A 20097-nucleotide genomic window follows, 5' to 3' on the forward strand; every position below is an offset into this window, starting at 1 on the left:
GTCAACTACAGAGCATTGCAGTAGTAGTACATACTCCAATTAAGTTGGACTATTCTGATTCCTGATCTTTCATAACAAGGCAATATTTCATATTCAAGACTTGATTTCTCTATTTCCCATTTATTATAAGTAACTGTGAGTGCATAATTTAGAAGGAATGATATACTTTATTCTATTTGCTTTATGAAGATTCGAGGCAGTACGTAATTGTGGGAGCAAGCAAAGAGAAGACAATCAGCTCATCTTCTATCAGACCTGATATGACATAGGAGGAAGTTGACGCCAATTGTAGTTCCAAAGTGTAAGTAGTTCTTAACACTTATCTCGTCAAAAGAGAATCTGACTATTCAATTCCAACAATTTGCACTTGTTTATGTAACAATGGAAAGAACTAAAACTAACAACTAGCAGCAAGAAAGTAAAATGAATGAAGGACAAAAACAAATCATACTACTTTGTCCAAATGAAACAATATCATCAAGGGCACTGCTTCCTATTCTCCAGATCCTTGTAACATAACGAGGCTATTTATGTAGGGTGAGAACCTCTTATCAGTATCCACTCGTCCCAGAGTCCACAGTGTCTCACAGTTCTGCTCCCTTAGGTGACAAGAGTATATCGTTGTATCAGTACAGGGTACTACTTATTCTCCAGAATTGTGTACCATAACGAGGCTGTTTATGTAGGGTAAGAACCTCTTATCAGTATCCACTCGTCCCGGACTCTGCAGTGTCTCAACCTTCTGCTCCCTAAGGTGATAGAAGTATATCGTTGTGTCTGTGTGGATCACCACAGTATCACTGTCAGTACAGGGTAGTACCTCACAACACTCCTCCTTGGGTATTCCAAGCACTTGAGTACGAGGCTTCTTGCTTCCAAGATTTACACTGACACTGCGCTTCAGGCCCATGTCCACACCTCCATAGACGTCTATTACGAAAACACTTCCACTGTCATTATAAGCAGTAACATAGCACACCTCATCTCCTATCTGCGTTAAGGCACCACGTTGTTCAGATTGAATATTAGGTACATGTAAAACTGCTGGAATCTCATTTTTCACATCGAACGCTAACACTTCATTCGATGATGTATTCCTCCAGTAAGCCACCCCCTTCATATAAGATCCTCCACCTGCAAGACTTGTATTTTCCAGCTCTAGACAGTCTGAAGGAGAGCACCTCCATGAATCTGATTCAGAACAGTAAATCTCAAAGCAGACAACTGGATGATCAAGAACAGGGACTGCAGCGACCACGCGATAAAATGATTCAATATTAAACTGAGGATCAAATGCAAGAGCAACTGCAGGATCAGATCCATGGTAATATTGAGGAGGAGGAAGCTTTTTCCAGTGTTTGGTTGCAGGATTGCAAACGTAATAACTGTCCTTCCCCTGACAAAGGAGCAACCCGCTGCTAGAACTTAGTACTTTAACAACCTCAGGCAAGAAACCAAGGGAAGGACTCGGGACTCCGTTCGCGGAACGATGCAGAGACAAAAATATAGGAGGATCATCTTTATTTTCCAGTCTTTGATAAAAGTAGCCTGAAAGTTTCTGGAATGTTGAACTTTGATTGTACGCGAGTAATGGACTAGTTATCCACTGATTCCATTCTTTGGACACTGCCCGAAACTTCATCAGTGATTTAGCAGGGAGGAAAGGCAGTACATGTCTCTTCGCTACATCTTTGATTGTCATGTCCACTCTCATTATGATGTCTACAGGGTATTTAGAACCATTGTTCCCTTCCTCCACCTTATAAGCGGCAGTCGTCAAGTCAAACTCTGCTAACTGCAATCCAAACCGAAAGACTTGTTAAAAGAGGTACGGTAATCAGAAGCAAGAGTGATTTACTAACTATGCTGCAATCTCGTACTAGTTAGGATGATCAATATTTGTATCCACTCCTCTTTTTAGGCTGGGCATGTTGTTCACTCAGAAAGACTCATTTAAAAAACAATAATTCATAAATGTCAAAAAATAAAAAAATAACAATAGAAGAATATTAGCACTAGAAAGCAAGATCTTATGAAGTAGCTTCCCAGCAAAACAGGGAAGCAGAGATTGCCCATGACATTGTGAAAATAAAAGAATGGTATCCTTAAAATGAGATGGATAGTGGATTAGTACATTTGGCCCCAACTAGCTTGGAATTGAGGCGTAGTCATTGTTACAATTGTAACTTTAGGTAAGGTGGAATATGGAAGAACTGAGATCCAAGGACATTTATGAGGACTAACTTACACCACTTTAATACGTCTGCCATCTGCCAATTTTGAAATGGACATCATAGAAATCACCACTTAAAAATAAAAAACTTGAAAAGACAAAGTATACAGTATACACCATGTTCAGTACAATTCTTTTAAGACACAAAAAAAGGACATTAACAGTCAATAAGAGACTTCAAGTTCTGTTATTGAGACTTCAAGACCTTAACATGCCGAAACAAGTAAAGAGTGCCATTAACGAGTTCCATCAAAGAGATGATGATAAAAAAACTGTTAAACAATTGAAACAAGAAACAAGAAAACAAAATAAAAGGGAAGAAAACTATACCGAGTCAATCCCACCACCCTGAGGTTTAATAGCAACGTAAAAGTCAGAGGAGTCAGAATAGATGTCCTCCTCCAAAGATTCATCACTCAGCATGTCAATCTCAGAACATGCCATTTTTCTGCATAGATATATAAAACTTAGAGCCTCTATTACTTAACAAAAAGAATATATGGAAACGAGAAAATCAAGAAATTGATCTCCAATTCACCTATTAGCAGAGCCCTTGATGACTTGGGTTTCAAGAAATCAAGAAATTTCACTATACTATAAATGTGAAAATCACGGAAAAACATCAGTAACGCAGAAATAAGAAAAAAAAAAGGAAGCAAGAAAATCCCAGATTGAACAGAGCATCCCATGAACAGAGCACTAAATATAGTTACATTTATTTCATCAAGAAAAGCAAGAACATAAAACGATACATTCAAAGAAGTAGAGGAAACAACAACACATTACCAAAAATTGGAACAAAAGAAAAACAAAAATGATCCTATCTTTTCATGCTAAAATTGATCAACAATTGTAAAACGGAGAAATTCAGTGTTTTTTCTTCTTCTTTTTTTGTTTTGGATAAATAAACAACAGCATGCGATGATCAGTACCGGAAAGCAAAAGAAGAATTAAGAAGAGGAAGAACTCACAAAGTGCAATGCGCGCAAATTTTGGTGAGTAAAGTCGCCGGATAACCAAGAAAGAAATGGCAAAGAATCGCCGGAAAACCCTAACGACGACGGAGTCGAGGAAAAACGCGTGGAGATCGGAGAGTTCAAAACTGAAGTGAATGAGAGTTATAGTTTGAGGAGGTGTGCATTCTTTGGCTTTAAGGAAATAAATTCACGGGCTCACCCGGTCATATTAATTTAATTAAATAAATTTAGGGAAAATATATTTGACATCTTTTTGGCATAAATTGCATGACCGGGTAAGTTCGTAATTAAAGGGAATTACTAAAGGTGTTGTTGTAAATTCATTTTTTTTCACTCTAAAATTAAACCATTGAAAAAAGTCTTAAACCACCAGTTGGTTTCAAGAAATTACACTATCCAATTAATTTTTCATTTCTAATAAAAAAAACAAAAAAAGCATTTATTACTCTTATTTATATTCACTTCAATACTCTACTCACTTTCTTTCTTCCAATTTTTTAATCTTTCATTGTTGTTTATTCTTCTTCCTTTTCAATATCTTACTATTTTCGTTCATAAATCTCATGGGCAAGTATGTTTGTTTTTAAGGGAAAAAAACAAGGTACATTCATTAAATTTTAAAAATATTTTTTAAATTAATATTTATTAATTAATTAATACCTCTACAAAATAATAATATTTTAAAATTTCAATAATTATATTTCATGTTGGGGAATGAGGATAGGACTACTAGTTTTTATGAAAATTCAGAACGTTTAATGATTTTTTATTTTTTTTTAAATGAAGATCACATTGAGAAGAGTAATTTTTTAAAGGATATAGTTAGTAATTAGTAACAGTTAATTTCTATATTCTAATTTTATTTGTCTTACTTTCTTTTAAATATGTTTCAAAAAGAATATATTTTCTAAAAAATAAATTTTTTAAGTCCATTTTTTCATGTGACATATTTAAAATCTCAAAATTATACATTTTACATATCTTTAATTCACTGATGCAGTGAATGACATTCTCAACAATCTTTAGTTTAAGATCCAAAGCACTTAAAACTTCCTCTTTTTTAAATAATTTTGTGTATCCAACTTCATTTATATATCTCATGAATTGCACCACTGAACTTACACTTCAAATATTCACTAAAAGTATTATTGCTAAGTATGGATTAATAGTCTGAAAGATAATATATATAACCTAAATGTATAAATTGTACTGAATGTAAAAATAATTCATATGTGATGTCCTTGATTAAATAGTAGTTACATCTTTGCGTTATCATCAAATCTGATGCTCAACTTTTGTTTAATCAGTTGATTGCATCGGAAATTTCTGATATTCTCTCCATCTTAATTTATTTGATATAATTTGTTTGGATACAAAGTTTAAAAAAGACAATTTTTTTAAAGTAATAATTTAAAATTATCATTAAAATAAATAATTTTTTAAATAAATCAGTACATTGTAAACCTTTTGTCAAATAAGTAAAGAGTAAAATAGTGATAGTATTGTTGAATATTTATCAGTAAAGAATGTAAAGAGTAAAATATTGATAGTATGGTTGAATATTTATCAGATAATTTTATTTTGTTTTGTGGGGGAGTAACTTTTTTTTTAAAAAAAATGTCAATAGACAAAGAGGGAGTAGATAAATAAGCATTCTTAGCTAGAGAAGTAGGAGATTTTCAAGCCCTCAAGAGTCAAGTCCCTCAAGTGCAAGATTTGAATTCAAAATTTGCACATGAATTTACGATGAAAGGATAAAAAATGGCTATATAACAATACGAATATTGATTGAAATAATTTTGTTCACCATTATAAGGATGTCTCATTCTTATCTATATAGTTAGAAAAAATGGTTCTAATTTGTTTAATCACAACCGATAAAATATAAATTTAGATTATTCTTTCAATTGATATTGATTTGAAAGTTTAAATTTTTTTTGATGAAAGAGGGTAATTAATATGAACATAAAGCAAAATAGTAAAGTTGATCAATCTATTAAGAATTTATTAATAACCGTGTAAAATGAAAAATAAATATTAGTCGTAAATATTCACCTAAAAAATGTAAATATTACTTGTAATTATTATTTATTTCATATGATGCCCTACTTGATCTTGTTTCTTTCTCGACTAAGAAGCAGATTATTGGAGAATGTAACTATATATCACTTATCCCTAATTAAGAAGAAGCATAAAATTAAAAGAAAAAATAGTTAACCTTACTGTCCAACGCCAACCAAGAAGACCATTGAACATTGAAGTTTAAACACAAAATTAAAACATATTCACAAATTTTTACAGCATATAGAAAGGCAAGATAGGTGTCCAGTTATATTGCACCATTTAAAGACACATATATAACAACATAAAAAGTGGCATAAGCAATGTCAAATGCCCATGCTCTCAAGGCTATAGGAACAAAGAAGAAGCTCTCCATAAATTACCAATGCATCGATCTTCTAATATTAATTTGTTTCCGTGAAGCAGGCATGTTGATACCACATTTAACTAACTCTTCTAATATAGTAGTAGAAGTAGATGATATGAATAGCCTGTTTGCTGGCACAGAGATGCATGAGGAAGTTACCACCTTGGTCGCACCTAATAAAGAAAAGTAAGAGGCCTAAAATATGGTAAAAGCTATTCCCATCTACATAATTCATATAGCTTCCTTTTTCCTTTTCTCTGATTATAGTCGAAAAGTTTAATATTAGATGAAAATTTTATAATTGACATCTATAGCACTAAGTTATAACATTATTCTTTAACTTTCAAGTTATAACAATAAAAACTTACATGTTATAACATTTTACTAAATTAAAAAAAAGATTTAAAAGCAGTAAAAATCAATTAGTTTGAAAAAATAAATAAATTAAAAACAAAATTTTGAGTTACAAATAATTTGAAAATATTAATAATAATTAATAGAAGGCAAAAAAATAGGAGAGTCATAACAAAATAGTATATTTGTTTTCCTTGTTTAGCTCAAGACAATTATTTCAAACAGATTTCTTTTCAAACAAAAAAATTTAGACAATTTCTCTCTCTTCTAATTCGTTCAAACAAATTTCTTAGTTGTCACTCTCTTCTAATTCGAATTTGTTTTAATACAATAATCATCAGTTTCTTGTAATGGACAGTTTCTTATCCGTATTAATAAAGTATGGTGGTAGATAGGATCCTTCAGGTTAGTGTTTTTTCCAAAATTTTCGTGTAATTGATTTGCAAAAAATTGGGTCTTTTTTAATGTATAATGTTGTTAGTTTTTTGTATGAACCATTTTTCATTTTTTGGTATGTTTCTGGTTTAAAAATAACATAAAATTTGTTTGAAATTAGTATACTAGATATATCAGACATGTATAGAAATTGATAATGTTTTTGATATGATTTTGGTGTGATTGAACTTTATTTTTTGGCATTATATTGGAATGAATTTGAGAATAATAATGGAATGAATTTGGTATACTGTTTATTTAATAAATGACAATTACTAGTTAGAAATGTTATAATTTTTGTATTCTTTTGACATGAATCTAGTATGAATCAGTGATGACTTTTGACATGAAATATGTATAGAAAGTGTGCATAAAATGGTATACTAGAAAGTATTCATAAAATGGTATGATAGTTATATCAGACATGTTTGGAAATTGATAATATTTTTGGTACGATTCTAGTATGATTGAACTTTATTTTTTTGGCATTATATTGTAATGGATTTGGGCATGATGATAATGGAATGAATTTGATATTGTCTATTTAATAAATGACAATTATTAGTTAGAAATGGTATTCTTTTGATATTACTAGTACATTTTATTTGTGTATAAAAAAATGGTTCATAGTATGATCTTGTATATGATAATCTTTGTATGAACCATGGTTGCAAAAGAATGACAATATATTGTTTTGTTATATTTTGTATGAATTGTGGATTCAAATGGATCTATATAATTGACATAATCAGTATAAAATCGATATATAATTGATATAAAATTTGTATGAACCATTTTTTACAATGATTAATTCAAACAAAATTAATACCAAAACAATCAATATGTAAATGATATAAAATCGGTATGAACCATTTTTTACAGTGATTAATACAAAATCAAAATTCATAGTAAAATCATACGATAGGTTCATTTATTTTTGAAATCAAAATTCATACCAAAATCATAGAGTAGGTCCATTTATTTTTAAAATCATTATTCATATCAAATTCATACAATTTAGCAGATATATAATTTTGGAAAATAGAAAACATATAATTTAAATCATTATTCATACAAGAATTCATACAATTCAAATTATTTATTAATGGTATGAAATAAAAAATAGCAATCTAAAGAAAGAAAAAAAAATGAAGATAAAAGGAGGAAGAGAAGGAAAAATGTAGGAAATAAATAAATGTAAATAAAGAGATATATATAGAAAATAGTGAACAACATATTTAAATTTAAAATAAGAAAAAAATAGTATTCATCAAGAGTAATTAAGTAATAATAGTAGTACTAAAAATAATAGTAAAATAAGAAAAACGAGGATTAAGAGATAACGTTATTGGGGGGTTGGGAATCTTTTAAATATTTATATCAATTTAAATATATAGCTTATAAAACGATATTATTGTATTTAATATCAAGAATAAGGAATAATAATAAAAATATCCACATTTAAAAAATTAATATGATATTTGAATTCAAATTTAAATAAAAGAAGTATTTTTTATCAGCTTAAAAATAGAAACTCATAAGTAAAAGAATTCTTAATAAACTCTTACTGTTTATAAATTTATCATTTTTGAATATTATAAAATAAAATAAGATACATTTAATTTAAATATTAAATAAAAATAAATAAATAATTAATAATAATAATAATAATACGTGAGGAAGAAAATCAAAAGTATATAAATTTGAAAATACATTAGACTTTTAATTCTAAATAGACTCTTACTATTCATAGATGTTATAAAATAGAAATGTTTGATTTAAATATTAGATATTTTAAAATTCCTAAAAATGTGTAACATATAATTACCATTGATTCTCTCATATTAATGTTAAAATGTAATTAATTAGTTAATAAAACAAAATTAATTAATTTATAAATTAAAATGATTTGTTAATACTTGTAATTAAAATGTTATAAATAGTAATATTTAAAAAGTATATCTAAAAGCTGTAATATTAACCTTTATAATTGACATCTATAAGACTAATAATTATAAGTTATAACATTATTCTTTAACTGTCAAGTTATAACAATAAAAAATTACATGTTATAACATTTTACTAAATTAAAAAAGGATTTAAAAGCAGTTAAAATCAATTAGTTTGAAAAAATAAATAAAGTAAACCAAAATTTTGAGTTACAAATAATTTGAAAATATTAATCATAATTAATAGAAGGCATAAAAATAGGAGAGTCAAAACAAAATAGAATATTTGTTTTTCTTGTTTAGCTCAAGACAATTATTTCAAACAAATTTCTTTTCAAAAAAATAATAAAAAAAAATTCAGACAATTTCTCTCTCTTCTAATTCGTTCAAATAAATTTCTTAGTTGTCACTCTTTTCTAATTCGAATTTGTTTTAATACAATAATCGTCATTTTCTTGTAATGAACAGTTTCTTATCAGTATTAATAAAGCATGGTGGTAGATAGGATCCTTCAGGTTAGTGTTTTTTTCAAAATTTCTGTGTAATTGATTTGCAAAAAATTGGGTTTTTTTTTTAATGTATAATGTTGTTAGTTTTTGGTATGAACAATTTTTCATTTTTTGGTATGTTTCTGGTTTAAAAATTACATAAAATTTGTTTGAAATTAGTATACAGATATATCAGACATGTATAGAAATTGATAATGTTTTTGGTATATTTTTGGTGTGATTGAACTTTATTTTTTGGCATTATATTGAAATGAATTTAGGCATAATAATGGAATGAATTTGGTATACTGTTTATTTAATAAATGACAATTACTAGTTAGAAATGTTATAATTTTGTATTCTTTTGACATGAATCTGGTATGAATCAGTGATGACTTTTGACATGAAATATGTATAGAAAGTATGCAAAAAATGGTATACTAGAAAGTGTTCATAAAGTGGTACTAGTTATATCAGACATGTTTGGAAATTGATAAAATCACGCCACACATCTATTTAAAGGTTAATATTACAACTTTTAGATCTACTTTTTAAATATTACTACTTCTAACATTTTAATTACAAGTATTAACAAATCATTTTTAATTTATAAATTAATTATTTTTGTTTTATTAACTAATTAATTACATTTTACTAACTATTATTCTTTTTATAATTATATTATAATTAGTGAAAATTTTATAATTGACATCTATAGGAGTACTAATAATTATAAGTTATAACATTATTCTTTAACTTTCAAGTTATAACAATAAAAAATTACATGTTATAACGTTTTGCTAAATTAAAAAGGACTTAAAAGCAGTAAAAATCAATTAGTTTGAAAAAATAAATAAATTAGAAACAAAATTTTGTGTAACAAATAGTTNGTTTAATATTAGATGAAAATTTTATAATTGACATCTATAGCACTAAGTTATAACATTATTCTTTAACTTTCAAGTTATAACAATAAAAACTTACATGTTATAACATTTTACTAAATTAAAAAAAAGATTTAAAAGCAGTAAAAATCAATTAGTTTGAAAAAATAAATAAATTAAAAACAAAATTTTGAGTTACAAATAATTTGAAAATATTAATAATAATTAATAGAAGGCAAAAAAATAGGAGAGTCATAACAAAATAGTATATTTGTTTTCCTTGTTTAGCTCAAGACAATTATTTCAAACAAATTTCTTTTCAAACAAAAAAATTCAGACAATTTCTCTCTCTTCTAATTCGTTCAAACAAATTTCTTAGTTGTCACTCTCTTCTAATTCGAATTTGTTTTAATACAATAATCGTCATTTTCTTGTAATGGACAGTTTCTTATCAGTATTAATAAAGTATGGTTGTAGATAGGATCCTTCAGGTTAGTGTTTTTTCCAAAATTTCCGTGTAATTGATTTGCAAAAAAATGGGTCTTTTTTAATGTATAATGTTGTTAGTTTTTGGTATGAACCATTTTTCATTTTTTGGTATGTTTCTGGTTTAAAAATTACATAAAATTTGTTTGAAATTAGTATACTAGATATATCAGACATGTATAGAAATTGATAATGTTTTTGATATGATTTTGGTGTGATTGAACTTTATTTTTTGGTATTATATTGGAATGAATTTGGTATACTGTTTATTTAATAAATGACAATTACTAGTTAGAAATGTTATAATTTTTGTATTCTTTTGACATGAATCTGGTATGAATCAGTGATGACTTTTGGCATGAAAATATGTATAGAAAGTATGCATAAAATGGTATACTAGAAAGTGTTCATAAAATGGTATACTAGTTATATCAGACATGTTTGGAAATTGATAAAATCACGCCACACATCTGTTTAAAGGTTAATATGACAACTTTTAGATCTACTTTTTAAATATTACTACTTCTAACATTTTAATTACAAGTATTAACAAATCATTTTTAATTTATAAATTAATTAATTTTGTTTTATTAACTAATTAATTACATTTTACTAACTATTATTCTTTTTATAATTATATTATAATTAGTGAAAATTTTATAATTGACATCTATAGGAGTACTAATAATTATAAGTTATAATATTATTCTTTAACTTTCAAGTTATAACAATAAAAATTTACATGTTATAACATTTTGCTAAATTAAAAAGGATTTAAAAGCAATAAAAATCAATTAGTTTGAAAAAATAAATAAATTAGAAACAAAATTTTGAGTAACAAATAGTTTGAAAATATTAATGATAATTAATAGAAGGCATAAAAATAGGAGAGTCATAACAAAATAGAATATTTTTTTCCTTGTTTAGCTCAAGACAATTATTTCCTTTAAATAGATGTGTGGCGTGATTTTATCAAGAGATATACTACCATTTTAAACCTACTTTACTTTACTTTACATTCAACTGGGTAAAGTGTTATCAATTTCTAATCTGCTAGATATAGTAGATCATATTTCACACATAATAATTGCCATTTTTTTTCTCTGAATCGTCTTTAATACTTGTTCTTGATACCGTACAAATTGAGATGATATCTCATATGATCAGTCATTCAACTACAAATTTTTTTTCTCATAAAATCATTCAACTTTATATTTTAACCCAAAAATCACTCAAATATGAATTTTTCTTCGAAAAGCCACTCAACTTTAAATTTTAACCAAAAAATCACCTAACTATGAAAAATTTACTTACAAAACCAGTCAATCTATTTCATTAATTTTTAAATTAAAATTTGCATATATAATTTTTTTTACTTAAAATCAAATTTTAAATAAATAAAAACATGCTGATCTATTTAAACCATTTTAATGACCCACTCAATCAAGTTTACTATGGGTGAATTGGTAAAGCTATACTTCCTTTTTTTTGTTCATGCAATAGTCATTTTACCCAAAAATCAAACCAATCTAGAATGTAAATATTTATGTTTTAGTAATTAATCAAATTTATGAAAAAAATGTTGTAGGAAACATCAGCATTCGGGCTCTCAAGTCATAGAAGAAAAGAAATTTCGAGATAGTAATTGACTTTTGGCCTTGTTTAGTTGATCCCAAGAAGGGCGATTTGGGAATAATTGCACCCATTGCAATTGGCTGGTGATGTTTTTTAATTTTTTTAAATTTTGATATTAAATAAAAAATTCATATAAATGAAAAACTTAATTAAATAGTTATGAGTATAACTTCACATACCCCAAAGCCTTCGTATATACTCATTTAACACTGTAAATGGAGGGTGACCCCCCAAAACATAATTAACAAACAACAACATTCTTCTCATAATGAATTTCAGTACTAATATATATCCCTCTAGTGTAAAATAATTGAATTGTTGACATATTTTAAATTAATTTAATTTTTTAATTTTCAAGACTATTTTTAGAATATTCTTTCATTTTTATCCGTTCATTTGAATTTTCTATTTGATGATTTCATGAATTAATTGTTTTAAATTATTTTAAAGATTAATTAAACAATAATTTTTTATCCCTAATTATTTATCCACTTTTAAATTGACACACCTATTAAGAAAATAGTGATTAACATAATGAATTTACCATTTTACCCCTATTAATTATGAAGTTGATAAATTAAAAATTTAAAATTTTCAAAAAAATTTACATTTTTCAAAGTAATTAATGAGAATATAATAAGTAAAAAGGGGATCAGTCATAGATGTATGCTTAAAGTAGATATGCAAAAAAAATATGTTGAACAACAAAGTTCTCTATCTTATGCAGGCAGAGAGTAGCTAATTAAATCAAATATTATTGATCTCTATCCATATTTATCGGTCACAAATTTTTGTGCTACCCGCCAAGGTGATCAAACTTATAGAATCAACTTGTAAGAGGTTCTTATGGATAGGAGGTACAAAAGTGACAAAGAATGCTTTGCTAGCCTAGGATAAGGTGTGCTTACAAAGAACAGCTCGTGGCTTAACCATTTTTTATATTATAGTGTGGAACGGAGTAGCCATTAGTAAATTGCTCTAGAAAAAATACTTTGTGGGTTAAATGGGTGCATTGTTACTATATAAAAGGAAGGCCAACCCAATACAAGCATCGTGGGTTGTCTAAAAGGATTTTGAGCTGTATGTCTTGCTGAGGGGTGAGTTTCAAAAAGTATAGTAGAGTAAAATTATTTGCAACAATCCAGATTCCCCAAAATGGAATTTTATCCTTAGAAGACTACATACAAAAGACAAGTTGCTACAATGGGCGTGTTGATGAACAACAATGTGAGTTATGCAACAATGAGAATGAGACCATTGAACACCTTTCTTTCAGGTGTGAAATCTGGATTAGGCTACTTCAATGACAGTGCATCAATATAATGACCATGGATTGGAAGGATGAACTTAACCGGGCATGCACTAATGCCAATGAAAATGGCCAAACAACAACCATATTCAGGATGACATTTGCTGTAACAGTATATCAAGTGTGGATAGAGAGAAATCAGAACATAAAACGTTGTGAACCTAAAATGGTGGTTAGGAGAATTATGCAGGACATATTCTTCAGAGGATCACTCAAGATGAAACTTGCAAGAACACTAAATAGCCTTAATTTCTACCTATAATTAGCTATAGATTACCACAACACATGGGTTTTTGATGTCTACTTGTTTGGTTTATAGCTGTGCGAATGCCACACCGTCAAAACTTTACTATGTACAGATCTGCTATTTGGTAATAAAATGTTAGTTTTAATTGCCAAAAAAAGAATAAGTAATTTTTTTTTGTCCTTTCTTGATTTATTAAAATAAAATAAGTAATTAGGGACAATTAAAAAAAGAAAAAATGGACAAGTAATAAGAGATAAAGGCAATAATTAATAAAAATAAAAATAAAAAATAATATTTAATTTATGTCATAATCATTTTTTCTTAGTGGATGTGAAACACCCAACAATTTAATTAATTTTAAAACGGAGGAAGTATCAACTTATTCACCATGGATCACGAAACAGACATATATAAGTTTAAATCCACCAACATAAAAAACGAGCCAATTCCAGGAGTTTCATTAGCAACATTAATATTATATTGATTATTAAAACATAAAACATAAAACAGAGAGTTTGGTATTTAATTTAAGAAAAATATAAGTAGTCCCAATTCCCAAACCCTACAACATTACCTCGGTTTTTTTCCAGTTTAAACCACTGCCGGCTGCCGCTCCTCGCCGTCAGTTGTCAGCGATCAGGTTTCTTCTTGCCTTGTATTCTTTGTATTATACTATTTAACAATTTTTAATTTAAAACATGTTATCTCGATCTACCCAAATCTCTAAGTATATTTTATGGCCCAATTTTGTATGCCAAACTTTAGGTCATTGTTGATATTTTCTCGTTACCTTGTAGGAATGGAAACTCACATGCACATCCAAGAAGAAATAATTATGGATATTTTAAGTAGATTGCCTGTGAAATCTCTTTTCCTATTCAAGTGTGTTTCAAAGTCTTGGAAGGCTTTAATCTGCGAACCTAGCTTTAAGAAAATGCATCTCAATCATGCCAAAAATGACAAATTGCTTATAGAACGGACAGCCAGGGATCGTAATATTTTTTTCTATTGTTCATCTTTGTCATCAATGTCACATCTAATTGTTAGGGATGTACAAGAATCAGTGTTTGTCCCGCAATGTGTGGAAGGGCCTTACAATTACAAGATCTATGGTTGCTGCAATGGCTTGTTTTTAATTGGGATTAAGCAGAAATATATTTTGTGGAATCCTTCTACAAGAGAATCAGCATTACTACCATCACATTGGGATAAGTTCTTTTGTGATTACAATTTTGGATTGGGATATGACCCAACTAGTGATGACTATAAGGTCGTTAAGATTCCTGAAATTAATTCAGAGGCACCCACTGAAATTCTCTCACTAAAAACTGGTTCGTGTAGAAAAATTTATGAAGGTTACTTTACCATCGAATGCCATAATATGGATTATTTGACAATAGTACGAGGAACATTTCATTGGCTAGTTTATTCCGAAGGAGGTAGGTTTTCTCTGTTTTCATTTAATATTTCAAATGAGGCGTTTGGAGAATTACCATTGTCGAAGGAGATGCCCTTGTTCTGTGACACGATCGAGCAAGGCGTAACAGTGTTAGGTGGAATGCTTAGTGTAAATTTTGTTTGTGTCAAGGAGGATACTATTGTTTTTGATTTGTGGGTAATGAAAGAGTATGGTAAAAGAGAATCTTGGACTAAATTATTTACAATGAGAGATAGCAGGGATCGTTTTCAAGTGTTACCAATCGTTCCAAAATATATATTTGGAGATGGGCGAGTGTTGCTGAATTCAGATAGAAGAGATGTGCTTAGAACATTCAAAGAATCAGACAGAAGAAGCAATCTCATAGGGCCTCTAACTAGTGATGAAGATACCATGAGGTGGGATGGATATACTTACACAGAGACTCTCATCTCTCCAAAAGATTGTGTTCTTGCTTGCTAGTGTATTGGTTGGTACTTGAGATTGTGTTCTTTTTAAAAAAAAAATAAATAAAAAATATCATAATTTCTTTAATCATAATCCTAATCTAATAAGTATATACAAGATAAATATATGTAGTATTAATAAAAATGATGCAAATCACAACTAATTGTCTTAATCTAACTGTTCAATGTTTACAAAAATTAGTAATATTCATTATGTAAAGAATTTTCGTGTTGGCTTGTTGATTTCAGTATAAGTTTGATTATATATGACCTTTTTATTTTGGTCTTGATACAAGTTTGGTATTTAAAAGAGAGCTTCTTTTACAATTAGGACTAAGAATGGTTATTTACACATTTCATAAATATAATTTTATTTAATTTTTAAAGCTTTTGTCTTTAGACTTTGCAATGTAGCTATATATGATGGATTACGTATATTTGAATTTAACTCCTCTACTTGTTATTTTTAGTGTTCTGTTTTTTTTTTCTTTTTTTCTTTTTGTATAATTTTGAATTAAATATTTTTATTTGGCTCATAGACTAGCCAAGTCCAGTTCATTGCCCAATTTGTAAAAAAATTATCATTTTGAATATTTATTCAGATTGAATATAACTTTAATGAAGTGATAAAGCAAGCCTATGTAAAATTTCGTAAGTTAATGAATTAAATTGGGGTTATGTTTATGTTTTAAAAAAATTGTTATTGAGGTGAATTATAGGTGTGTGAGATCCACATGAGAATGTAGAGATAACTGGAAGTAGGACGGCTTATTGGGCAGATTAGGTGGATAGTTATACTTAACAATTCGACTTATTTGATATCAATTTTTAAATGTATTAATCTATTAGCCAATCAATAAAATATCAATTGATTTAATATCGAATTAGCAATTATCGAACGGTTATCGGGTGATATATCACACTAAATATAGCACCAATTTACATCTTAAATACTACTATTGTATTATTATTTTTCTTAAATAAAAATCACAAAAATAAAATACACGTCATTGCTTAAATTGACTTGTCTCTTTTTTTCATCAAGTATATCATGAGATCTGTTCCCAACAAGAACAAACCAAATCTCAATGCTACATTAACAAGAAAAAAAAATAAAAATAGAAGTAAGGCGGATATAAATATATGTTGAAAAAAATATAAATATGATCATTCTTAATGAATTGATGATTTATCCAATAAGAAAATTAAGTAGTTTGTTCATGCATTAATAAATCGTCTATTATAAAATTTTAATCCGTTTATTAATTGTTAATTTAATAATTCCATATCAATAAGTCAACAAGTCGGATTAAATTATCAGTTATACTTTTATTTTGATCAACCCAAATTAAAACATAATAACATAAGTTTGGTGCAAGGTGGGAGTGGCTGGGAGGGGAAAAATATTCAAAACTTAAATTTCAGAAGTGTTGGTTAAAATTGTAAAATAACGTGTTAATGCCCCCAATGCACGTCCTCGTGAGTTTTAAATTAATCATTGATGATAAATGCAACGCACTAGGACCCCCTAACACATGCCCAACGTGAGGTCTTCTGATAACAAAAGTGTGTGTTGCGTGTTCAACATGAGGTCTGTTTCACTATAAATAGCTCCTAAGTGTAGATAAAGGAAATAAAAGAAAGAGTACGAAACAAGAAGCTTTTGTAGTTCAACTTTCAATTCAATGTATGTTGATATTTTTCCATTTTTAAGGAAGAATGTGATGATTTGAGAGAGTTGGTGAAAGTCGGATGACTCATGGACTTCTTGCAATTGATCAAAATCACTACTTATACTTAATTTTTTCTTTCACAAGTCACATTATATCTTAAATTTTTTTAAATATTTAATAATTTTTATTTCAATTTCAAAAGTCTTACCCACTTCATAGAATTTCGTACTCAAGACACATAAGATAAAACGTAAAGCCTGTATTTATCCATGTTCATAGTTACTATTTCATTCGGTCTATATACTATATAAGAGACCGTTAGTACAGCACAAACAATACTATATAAATTTCCTCAGTACAAGCAACCATCTAAAGTAAGCTGGCTGCAGGCTGCAGCTCCAAACAAAGAACCTTGGCAGATTAGAATTTAGAGGGAGACTAGGCTGTTTACATATGGAAAGCATCGACGAATTCCAACTTCACTGCTCAGAAATTTTGTTGCACAGGACTTGAAATCGTATGAGTACGTTCTTCCTCCACAACGAGCCACCATTATATCACTGTCAACATGTAAAACTGAGTAGTTCCTTGCAACATCCCCAACAATTTCACTGTCAAGAACAACAGTCTGTTTCTCTGACCACATTTTGATTTGGCTTCCCATTTGCATTGTATTTGAGTGGGTATTAGCCAAAATGTTTAACAAGATTATATTACCAGTGACATCAACCTTACAGAGCTTTCCACTAAAAGTCCCCAAGAAGCCATGAGTGTCATAGCTTTGAAGGAGCTGTGACCTCTCCTTTGTTAGATCAAAAGCAAGAATATTATCAGTTGTCATCCAGTAAATAACGCCATTCACATGGACCCCTGATTTTGGCAATATTGTTCTATCTCCAAAGCATATCTCCCTAGCAATTTCCCAAGAACCCTCTCTGGAGGAATATATATCAAATTCAGTTGCCTTACCAAGATCTGTGGATGGAAAAGCACATACAATTTTGTACTCTGGTACAAAGTTGAGCAACGATGGTTCAAATAAGAGCACAATTGCTGGAACTGATCCATGATTAGCATTTGATTTTGGTAGTTCCTTCCACTGCTTAGTAAAGGGATTACATATGTAGTAGACCTTGTCCCCTTCACGACCTCGGCAACAAAGCAGTCCATTGGAGGAGGATTTAATGTCAACAGGCTCAGGCAAGAAGCTAAGAATTGGATCTGGCACCCCACAAGAGTTTGCGTCAATGGGTATGAGAGAAGGAGAACCCCTGTGAATCTGGATAAAGATGCCTGATGTACTGTGACAAGAAAGTGACTGATTGTGGGCAAAAAGTGGAACGGAAATCTGGAATCTCCAGTCCCTGCAAACAGCTCTGAATTTGACAACTGATTTGGCAGGAAGGAAGGGAAGGACATTCTCCTTGATGATGTCCTTTAAATCCACATAAATCTTATTATCCCGTGCAGCAAGGTCTGGTATTTTTCCATGATCCATGATTGCAACTTAAATAAATTTACTCCATTGTCAAACAGCAACACTCATCTTAAATATAGAATTATTTATTTGAAATACTCAATTTAGGACAACTGGAATTAAAAGTTCCATTTTTCCATCAAACAAATGAAATTTCCCCACATACAACGACCACTTTACATGTTTTTTCTCCTATAGTTCTAACTGTAATTCAATTATTGTTGTTGAGCGAGAATGATGGATCCCCTCATACTTAACGCTCGACTCTTTTATACGGGGCATAATACATAAACATTATTTAACTTTGACTTTATCGGATAACTATGCCCTTCAACTTTGAGTATACACAAGTAAACACTTAAATTTGTATAAAATTGAACAAGTAGATACACGTGTCCTAACATAATACATGTAGGACGCCACATAGGACACAAAATTTTCATGTAACGTGTCATGTAGGACGAATGCATCTATTTGTTCAATTTTATACAAGTTTAAATATCTACTTGTGCATACCCAAAATTAAAGGTCATAGTTATCAGCTAATGTCAAGTTAATGGTCATATGTTTATGTATTATGTCTTTATATTGCGAGACTCGAATTGACGACACCAAAAAAAACTTTTCTTATTAAAATAAATAAAATATTAGAGTACAACTGCACACCCTGAAAAGTGATTAAATTATACACTGCATCCCTCAATATTTTAAAATCAAACACAAATAAGTACCATGATTTAATGATAAAGATACTCTCTATTTTTAAAATCAAATAGTTACACTTTTATACTATAGAAATTATACAAAAATATAGTAATAATTTAAATACGCATGCATTCTCTATTTTAAAATCAAACACTTAATTAACATGTGGTTGACAGAGTGTTACTCTCAATCCATCTTTACTTGTCTGCTATACTATTTTGAAATATTCAATAATACCTTTGCTATTAAATACGGTTCATTTTTTAATATTTACATGACTCATATTTAATAAGGATGATTTAGTAAAATTACATTTATCATTTACGACTTCTTAATCCCTGTATCAAGTCAATAATGAACAACTATTGTTGGACATATAAAATATTTATTGATATTTAATAATTAAAGTCGGATGACTTTTGAGTTATAAAACACGAATACAATCCTATAGTCGGATTATTTCTTAGAAAAATGTACTGTGGAAAATGATGCCAGTGGCGAAGTTGTTGCCAAAAATAAAAAATTATGTAATGACAATATCTAAGTGAAGTTGCGTAATTTTTCCGTAAAAAGAAAAAAATTCAGTCACTTTGGTAAACTGACGACTACTGAAATTACTCCTGCTCAAGCACCTCCATTTGGGATATAGTATTTCTTAGGTGCTTTCAAAGCAAAAGAACCAAGTTTCTTACCTGCGATTCACTGTGGCAAATAAAATTAGAAAAGGACTAAACCATGTAAATGGAGTACCAAAGATCTTTTCTCCATTTTTATATCAATAAGGCATGAATAAAGTATATATATAAAGGCGAAAAGTTATCACCAGCGGCGTTCAGAATTCCATACCAGAGTGTTCCAAGCAAAATGTGTTGGGAGAAGAACTAGGATATTAGTATATCATTACCATTCTAACTGATGCTAATAAAGAAAAAC

General features: G+C 28.9%; 3 protein-coding genes across 3 annotated transcripts; 1 reads left to right on the forward strand and 2 right to left on the reverse strand.

The window, feature by feature from the left end:
* Positions 1-345: 345 nt before the first annotated feature.
* On the reverse strand, positions 346-2827 carry LOC125848325 (F-box protein At5g49610-like). The gene is made up of 3 exons (XM_049528176.1): positions 2772-2827; positions 2564-2681; positions 346-1795 (listed from the first exon to the last, which is right to left on the reverse strand). The coding sequence occupies exons 2-3, from the start codon at positions 2675-2677 to the stop codon at positions 644-646; spliced, it is 1266 nt and encodes a 421-aa protein (XP_049384133.1). The 5' UTR covers positions 2678-2681; positions 2772-2827; the 3' UTR covers positions 346-643.
* An 11158-nt stretch (positions 2828-13985) lies between these two features.
* Positions 13986-15325, forward strand: LOC125847446 (F-box/kelch-repeat protein At3g23880-like). Its single transcript, XM_049527063.1, has 2 exons — positions 13986-14065; positions 14223-15325. Exon 2 carries the CDS (start codon positions 14225-14227, stop codon positions 15323-15325), a length of 1101 nt encoding a protein of 366 aa, XP_049383020.1. The 5' UTR covers positions 13986-14065; positions 14223-14224.
* Positions 15326-17242: 1917 nt separating this feature from the next.
* Positions 17243-18663, reverse strand: LOC125848368 (F-box protein At5g49610-like). The gene has a single exon (XM_049528221.1). The coding sequence runs from the start codon at positions 18478-18480 to the stop codon at positions 17410-17412; it is 1071 nt and encodes a 356-aa protein (XP_049384178.1). The 5' UTR covers positions 18481-18663; the 3' UTR covers positions 17243-17409.
* Between the last annotated feature and the right edge of the window lie 1434 nt (positions 18664-20097).

Source organism: Solanum stenotomum, chromosome 12 (genome assembly GCF_019186545.1).
Source record: "Solanum stenotomum isolate F172 chromosome 12, ASM1918654v1, whole genome shotgun sequence".
Classification (NCBI taxonomy): Eukaryota; Viridiplantae; Streptophyta; class Magnoliopsida; order Solanales; family Solanaceae; genus Solanum; species Solanum stenotomum.

Excerpts from the sequence above, each read along its gene's own strand:
- LOC125848368 (XM_049528221.1), bottom strand. The coding sequence starts at position 18,480 with ATGGATCATGGAAAAATACCAGACCTTGCTGCACGGGATAATAAGATT.
- LOC125847446 (XM_049527063.1), top strand. The coding sequence starts at position 14,225 with ATGGAAACTCACATGCACATCCAAGAAGAAATAATTATGGATATTTTA.
- LOC125848325 (XM_049528176.1), bottom strand. The coding sequence starts at position 2,677 with ATGGCATGTTCTGAGATTGACATGCTGAGTGATGAATCTTTGGAGGAG. Across the intron at positions 1,796-2,563 it reads AGGGTGGTGGGATTGACTCG|TTAGCAGAGTTTGACTTGAC; the intron begins GTATAGTTTTCT and ends TTTGGATTGCAG.